Genomic DNA, 8,173 nt, shown 5'->3' on the forward strand with positions numbered 1-8,173 from the left:
CAACCTGGCAGTGTTTCTCAAAAGCATTGTAAACTTAAGTTGATCATAGAGACCATCGGCGCCCAAGGTGTCATCGATCTAGTTAGGCTTCCGATGCTTTTGGGAAACGCAGCCCTGGTCTGTAATCTGGATCATCATCATCTGCGTACTCTGATTTTGAATCCAAAGCATCCTCTGCTGTACTGTACTCTATATGCAAGCATAGTTGGCTAATAGTTAACTTGCTTAAAGTTCGCTTGCTAGCTGATTCAGAATATTTCAATGTCTATGCTTCAAAAAAACAAAATCACTATTTCCAGACCAAACTTTACAATTTGCTATAATGTGCTAGCTGCCCAAATATTAGCTCCAGTAGTTTGCTAGCTAGCTGATTTAAAATATTAAAACATATCTGTCATAAATATTTAAAAGTTAAAAAACGTATTAAAAGATACCATGTGTTGTTAAAATTCCATAGAAAATGCATTTGGGTCATTTTGACCCCCTTTATTCAGTCTTGGGGTAGTGATAGAAAATCGTGTTTTTTTTCTGAAACTATGACCAAGAAATATGAAAATATACCGTATTTATTTATTATGATAAATAAGATTTTCCTCAGGCATTTATTTTGATAATGCACAGCTAAATCTGCAAAAGGTGATCTGCTTAATCCTTGGTTGTGAAAGTCATGCTGTGTAGCCATTGAAAGATATATTAGCTTCTTTACCAACATATTAATTGAACAAGCATGCGCTCAGTACTGAATTGTACCAATCTGATTCCACTAAATCAGTATGTATACATCTATATTTTTGGCCTTTTAATGACAGAGTTAGTGGAGAGGGGACAGGAAATGACAGGGGAGAAGAGTGGGAATGGACCTCACAAGCTGGGATTCAAACTCAGTTCACCCGCGATGCATCAGCACCACATGTCATGAGTGCAGCCTGCTAGGCTACAGCTCAGACACTAAATCAGTATTTTGGCTTGGTGTTGCCATTTTTGAGATGGAGACCATTCTGGATGATCTCCAGTTCATGGGAGTGTGGGAGAGCTAAGGGCAGATGTTGCTGTGGATAAGTGGATCGGTTCACACTCACTTGACTTTGCTCTGATTCTAAAATGCAACAAACTGACCTACAGTGCAGAGTCTGGCCAACTCTTTGTTCAGAGCTCTGAGTGAGAACATACTGTACATCATTATATTAGTGCTATACTGTAGTGTAGTGTATTACTATTTTCAGCTGCCTGTGGTCAATGTCAAGTGTTTGTCATTAAGTCTGATGTAAGAGGCTTGAGTCATGCATGAATTTACATGGTTTATTGTGACCAACCATTCAAAATCCCAGAATTTTGGCCTCTAGGTTTTAGATTCTTACTACTAAATAAGAAATGATTAAATCACATTGATCTTTTTGATGCAGTCATATGATTTATGATATGAAAATCTATTTATAAACCATAAGAAGTATTGTCTGGTACAGAGCAATATCCAATAGGCCATGACCATGAAAGCATATCTGTTTAAAACACACACACACACGCACACACACGCAAACATTATGCAGCTATCTAGCTAACTAAATGCAAGAAAAATATTTTTACTTTAAAAATCTTAACAGAAATTGAGTTATCGTCATAGACTTCTTGAAAAACATTTTGTTCAGTCTTGTATAACCTTCTTTGAGGAACAGGTGTGAATTTCCCGTCGCAATATGGTGGTTTCACATGCACAGAAATCAGTAACAAGGGTCTTTCAGTTTTATGACTCCTGACTTACTGAATTGAATCCACCATTAGTGGTTTGCTTAAACGTTATAGTTTAGTTCTCCAGGGCAGTACCAGTCCAAGCTTTCTAGGGGCCCTAAGCAAACCTTTGTGTGGGGCCCCCGTCAGTGTATTTGTAACCCCCAAAATTATCTCCCCACCTCTTAAGCCTTTCTCGTAGAGCAATTTTGCTGTAAAAAAAAAAAATACAGTAAGTTAATTAATTACTTTTTATACTGACAATAGGTCAGCTGTATGTAAGGTGCATAATTTCAATAAATAAAAGAAAAAAGGAACATAAGGCCATTCTGCATGGTCAGTTGGCTGGGCACTTGCTAGCTGTACATTATTATACTTGTGCTTTCTTTAGCTAGCTGTACATTACCAGGTTCTGCACTGGTGCTGCTGGTGTTACTAATGAACTTGAGAATTGTCCCTGAGGGAAGATAAAAAATTACTATTTTCATTTAAAATGGCCTCACGCAGTGCAAGTAATGATACAGTGAAAAGGGAGTTATATTTTGGTCTGTTCTCATGTCAATTGTATTATATCACTTCAGAGGACATGGTTTAAACCACTGTAGTCTTATGGATTATCTTTATGCTGCCATTATGTGCTTTTTGGAGCTTCAACGTTTTGGTCACCATTCACTTGCATGGACCGACAGAGTTTAGATATTCTTCTGAAAATCTCTGTTTGTGTTCAGCAGAAGAAACACATACACATCTGGGATGGCATGAGGGTGATTTCTGACTCCCTCTGGTCATGTTTAGGTAAGGTGTTGGAGTGGCCTAAAGGAATAGGAACCAAAATACTCCCTTTGGTTAGAGGGAAAGGTAGGGGGTAGGCGTGGGACAGGGATAGGGACCAATTAGATAGTAGGGAGTCAGATTCTATACGCCAACCAGCACTGAACCAGAGAGACATCCAGAGAGATTTGCCCTTCAGTCAGCAGACCAAATGTGATTTCTGTATGAAGCCAGTGTTTTGATACTTTGATGTCTTGTATGCAGTGATGGGAATGTAAAGCTTTATGAGCAACAAGGCTTTCAATACAAATATTTTGAAAATGTGTTCATTACTCTAAGCTGTAAGTTTAAATTTACTGCCATCTTGTGGTCAAAAATTCAACCACACATAAAAAGCAATGTTGGCTGCAGACTGACCTCACAGTGATTATGGAAACAGTAGGTTGATTTTCTTTAACAAAAATCAGTCTGTGTTTACTGAAATTCGAAACGCTACCCCCAGTTGCCAAAGCAGTAGGTGTTGTTGGGAATATGGGCACATGTGAGCTCAATTTACCGGGTGTAATGTCCATGGAGGGGCGCCAATAGCGAGTTGTGAAGCGAGTTGTTTTCAGCTGTACATACTGCAATACAGTGAAGAGGAAAGCATATTTTATCAAATGTACAATACCCAGATGAACTAGTTATTCCGATTAAGATTCTGGAGTGTGGATCAACTGGAAGCGTTACTATCCCATATTGCCTCGGTAGCTGAGAATACGTCTAGTTCAAAATACTGGATTTAAGGAAAACTGCAGAGAACCACAAATCGGGCAGCTCTTCTCAACTGCATGTGCTATATACCAAGAAAGCTGTTCTTTGAGCTTAAAGTTGAAAGTGTTTTGACATATTTCTTCCTGATAAAGTTGGGGAGGGAGATGTCGTCCCTTTAAAAAAAATAAATAAAAATAAAAATAGCCTGCAGGCTTTAGATTACAGCCACACATGAACATAACCCTTTCCACTGTTCTGCTACTCATGTCAGAACTGGTTACTGGGGAAACTGAGAACCGATTTCAATACCGCTCGCTTTTCCACTCACTTGAGAACCGAACGTTGATATAATGGACAACATAAAAGGTGCAGTATGTAAGATTCAGAAACCCCCTGTTATTAATGACACTTTTGGCCATTAAGTGAACTGCAGCCAGCTACCTGTTGCTCGCGCTCCTGCACACAATCCATAGGGATTTGAGCGAGTCATGACAAAGAGACAGAACGGTGATTCACAGACATCATGCTAACAGATGAGGTAGCATAATAAAAATTACACGGTTATGATTGTTTTACTACAAACTTTTAGACTGTATATTATATTTGACTCTTCAGTCCTGGAACAGGGCTAAAACAAAGTGTGGATAAGTGTCTGACTATGCGAGACTGTAGTTTGAAGTAATCACTTTTCTTTGCATGATACATTGAATGCATTTCTATTAATGTCGGCGTTAGTTAGCCAGATTTATCAATAGCTGTTAGCTAAATTTGGTGGATGATGACAGTAGCCGTTTATAAAATAGATTGTACATTATAAATATGTTGACACAATTCAGTATTGATGTGATTCCATCACAACTGTCATTTTGACATATTTGATCTTGAACATTGTCTAGCATTCATTTCATGTGTTATTGTATTTTATCTTTCTGAATAATTACAGATCAACATTGATTATGACAGTTTCTTTGCAGGCAAGATCAAGTTAGCTTTAATTACACAGATCAATCCTTATGGCACAATATTTCACATGCTTTGCGGTTATGTAAGCTTACCTGCCCAATAAGAAGAACACCAATTCAAGGTTGGTTTTGATCCCCAAAACTGAACGAAGGTCCTTCCAGAAATCAAATGCCGATGTTCACACTAGTTTTTGCTCGACCACGATCACGTTTCTGCTTAGCCAGATGGGATTCAGTACATACATTTTTTGCTTGAAAGTGTCCAGTAACAGGGCAGTTACTGAGATTAAGCAAGTAATATTCATCTGGTCAAATCAAATAAAAATCTGGTCAAATAAAAAGCTCTTCGTCGCACATGGGTGGTCATGGGATTAAAGATATGTTTTAAAATTATTATTAATTTCTTTAAAAGTAAACATTTTTAAATGAGGAAAAAGATGACTGAGTTAACCTTGATTACATAAACAGCCGACAAACTGACACAGCACATTGCAGTCTTTGCTTACGACGAGGCTGGAGCAGTTGTGCGAGTCCAATGAGAAATTCAAATCTGTAAGGGATTCAGCTATTGAGCATTAATTACAGTCTTGTGTATGGTGAATACTTTCATTTATATAGGTTTTAGTTTGTTGTCATAAAGTTGATGCTGCAAGCTTTTCTGGAAAGTGTGATATTGATCCGTCTATTGAGAACATTACACAGGTATTGTGGCTATTATGGTGTACTTTGTTATACTGTATTCAGCTACTATTGATAAACAAGTGTTTCTTTGCTAGGCACAAGTCATCATGACTGATTGATTTTAACATCAAGAAGAAAACCATTAATGTTGATTGTGCTCACCAGTTTAATATTGCAAAATGATTATCAGCAAAAAAGTAAAAAAAAAAAAAAAAGGAAACAACATCAGTTTGTTTAACAACAATATCTGAATATTAACTGCATACAATCAAAGCTTTGAAATCTATTTTCATAAGGCAAATGTCACAGAATCCATCAATCATGGAAGTGTTATATTTTAGTAAAATCTCATTTTAAAGAAGATTCAGAGTTCACGTGATTTGCTCATGTTTGTTGTTTAGACACAAGCTTCTGTTACTCTTATACATTATGGGACATATCATCTTTACAGTTTATGAACAGTGTACTAGATTGAATACGTTATTTTGACATTGTGTTGTGCAACGAAAAAGGCATAAAACAAAAACTAGACCAAAAAAAGAAAATAGATGGTGACTGTGAACTGTCATCAAACAGATTCTTGATATGGCTTGGCATCACTATGCTCAACCTGAGAAAAAATGTAAAGCAATTAATATTTCAGAAAAGACACAGTTTTGTTGTGTTAAGAGTTACAATAATTAAAACCCTGCTGAAAAGACCAGCATATCTTGGAGTGATGCTGTGATCTTATCCCCATCATGCTGCTTAACTGCAAGACTGTAGTCAACCAGCTTAACTAGAAATACCACGGCAGTTGACCTGCCTCACCAGCTAAGTTTTTCTGGCCAATAGCATTTGTATATTGTTTAAATGGCAGGAGAGGTTTACGTACTGCAGTAGAGTTTATTAATACGTGTGATGTCATTGGGGCTCATACTTCGAGCTTCACCAATCACAACGTTTTGATCAGGAATGGGAATGATGGTAGGCTTATTGTTCTTGGTGAATGCGTACCTGAAACCACACAATAATAAACAAATGGTTGATGGTTGTTTTTCTTCTTCCAAAGAATATTTTGGACTAAACCACAAGAAAACGTGCCTTGGATAGTGCATCACAGAGTTGTAGTCATATGGAGTACTCAAGTCCTGTTACAGAGCACAGGAAAGTTTTAAAGAAAGTGAAATAGGTAAATAAAGATAAATCTAGACTACAAGGCATTTAATAAATGTGCTTGAATGTAAAACTTAAGATATGAAGCATGCCTCTTTATTACTGTAATTCACTCTGGCCTATCAAGGTAAAGAGATTTTTTAAACTCACCTTTCCTCTGGAAGATTTAAAACATAACAAAATATTTGAACATAATTCTCAGAGGAAATTTAAACAAGGTGTACCAGGTATGATGTTCTTATAAATAATCCAGACATGGCCGTCACGGTCGCTGCGGTTCTGTTCGTGATGGAACCCGAGAGCATGAATCAGCTCGTGCTGAACAATACTAAAATGGACACACCCAGCACGATCCAGAGATACAACCTGCTCTCCACCTTGGCGGCCCAGATATGAAAAGCAACTGCGGATCACACAAAATGCAAACACATCAGGTATCAGGTTTTACTTTAATGTGAAAGTAAAGCACAATCATTATATTTACATAATAACTGCTGAATGTAGAGAAAGAAACCCTTAACCCAGAGATTTACCCAGACACAGACTTTATGTGGATAAAGTCTCTCTGTCCTCGATGAGGCATGAATTGAATACAGGTTGACTCCTCAAAAGACTTTAAGCCTCTTTCAATCACACCTATTTCCTCAGGAGCTATATGGAAGCAATAGATTATTGAACAGAACATGCACAGTCAGGTCAAATCAAAATTAGTGAAGTGAAAGTTGTCACATACAGTACTGGTTGGAGATTATATATGGCACATAGACTTTTCCATTTCTGTAACGATTCCATTTGCACCCACGAGCGGTGCATGGATCTGCATTCTGTAACACTGTTGCTACAGCGATGTCTCCAAATATGATCGCGGCCCCATCAAGTCCCTGTCCTGTAAGGGATAGTAGCCAGCAATATCAACAGGCTGATTTGGGGAATTCAATATAAATATGATGATGCATGAGGAATTTGAAGGCAAGACAATATATGTGGTAATACCGTAGTCCTGATTAAGGTTAATCAATATATATTTTTCATTTTGATACACATTTTTATCCATAATTACCTGCATGTTTGTTGGCCTCTATTATAGCTGACACTGGCTTATCATCTCGTTCAAAGCCATTATCTGAGATCAGTAAACCATAAAACATTATGTAAATGTTATGAATATCATCAATAGCTGTAGAACTGACAACTAAAAGTCATCTTACCAGTATCCTCAGAGAACTTTTTAAAGATATCCTGTTTAGGGTTTTGAAGACATTAGAAGTCTAAAAACTATCAAATATTTCTAAAATATTTCATTTCAGGTATTGCTGATATGTCTGTTCTTACCTCAACGTAACGACTCTGAGCTGGACCAAAGCTCAGCAGAAGAGAGACGACCACCACCAATAGGTACATTATGAGGGCTTTCCAAGAATCTGTTCTCAGTCAAACAGAGCTGAGTGTTATATACTCTTTTGAGAGCTGCTAACTTCTCTTTATGAAAAGTAACCCAGCCTTCATGAATCCAGTTCTGAATGCTTTGGACACAAACGATTATGAAATGTAGTTTCCTGTTTCTGAAGAAAAAGCAGACAGACAGACAGACAGTCAGACAGACAGAGGACAATCAATCTGGAGATGGATGGATATATGCATTTAGGCTTTTAGTTATACAGCACTCATTAGGTTATACCCAAATCTCATGATTTTTCCTTTGCTCTGAAATACTGTGTACATATCTGACTTACATCATCAATTCAATCTTTTCTCTGCTTCTACCTTGGGATATCCATTCCCACCTCCTCATCTGTGAGTGTGGAGCAAGGAACATTTCACTGACCACTGCATGCTGTAGCCTACATATTTACAAAAATAAAATGAGTCATCTTCTTTGCAAAAATGTTATACAGGTGAAACTCGAAAAATTAGAATATCGTGCAAAAGTTCATTAATTTCAGTAATTCAACTTAAAAGGTGAAACTAATATATTATATAGACTCATTACAAGCAAAGTAAGATATTTCAAGCCTTTATTTGATATAATTTTGATGATTATGGCTTACAGCTTATGAAAACCCCAAATTCAGAATCTCAGAAAATTAGAATATTACATGAAATCAATAAAAAAAAGGATTTTAAAT

At 37.0% G+C, this 8,173-nt stretch overlaps 1 protein-coding gene across 1 annotated transcript; it reads right to left on the reverse strand.

The window, feature by feature from the left end:
• Positions 1–5,987: 5,987 nt before the first annotated feature.
• On the reverse strand, positions 5,988–7,456 carry LOC127654351 (high choriolytic enzyme 2-like). The gene is made up of 7 exons (XM_052141491.1): positions 7,380–7,456; positions 7,256–7,286; positions 7,108–7,170; positions 6,781–6,933; positions 6,581–6,698; positions 6,272–6,450; positions 5,988–6,022 (listed from the first exon to the last, which is right to left on the reverse strand). Exons 1-7 carry the CDS (start codon positions 7,446–7,448, stop codon positions 6,003–6,005), a joined length of 633 nt encoding a protein of 210 aa, XP_051997451.1. The 5' UTR covers positions 7,449–7,456; the 3' UTR covers positions 5,988–6,002.
• Positions 7,457–8,173: the final 717 nt, after the last annotated feature.

This window comes from Xyrauchen texanus, chromosome 2 (assembly GCF_025860055.1).
Source record: "Xyrauchen texanus isolate HMW12.3.18 chromosome 2, RBS_HiC_50CHRs, whole genome shotgun sequence".
NCBI classification, from domain to species: domain Eukaryota; kingdom Metazoa; phylum Chordata; class Actinopteri; order Cypriniformes; family Catostomidae; genus Xyrauchen; species Xyrauchen texanus.

Excerpts from the sequence above, each read along its gene's own strand:
- LOC127654351 (XM_052141491.1), bottom strand. The coding sequence starts at position 7,448 with ATGTACCTATTGGTGGTGGTCGTCTCTCTTCTGCTGAGCTTTGGTCCA. Across the intron at positions 6,699-6,780 it reads TATAATCTCCAACCAGTACT|CTCCTGAGGAAATAGGTGTG; the intron begins GTATGTGACAAC and ends GCTTCCATATAG. Across the intron at positions 6,023-6,271 it reads TTATAAGAACATCATACCTG|GACTTGAGTACTCCATATGA; the intron begins GTACACCTTGTT and ends GCTCTGTAACAG.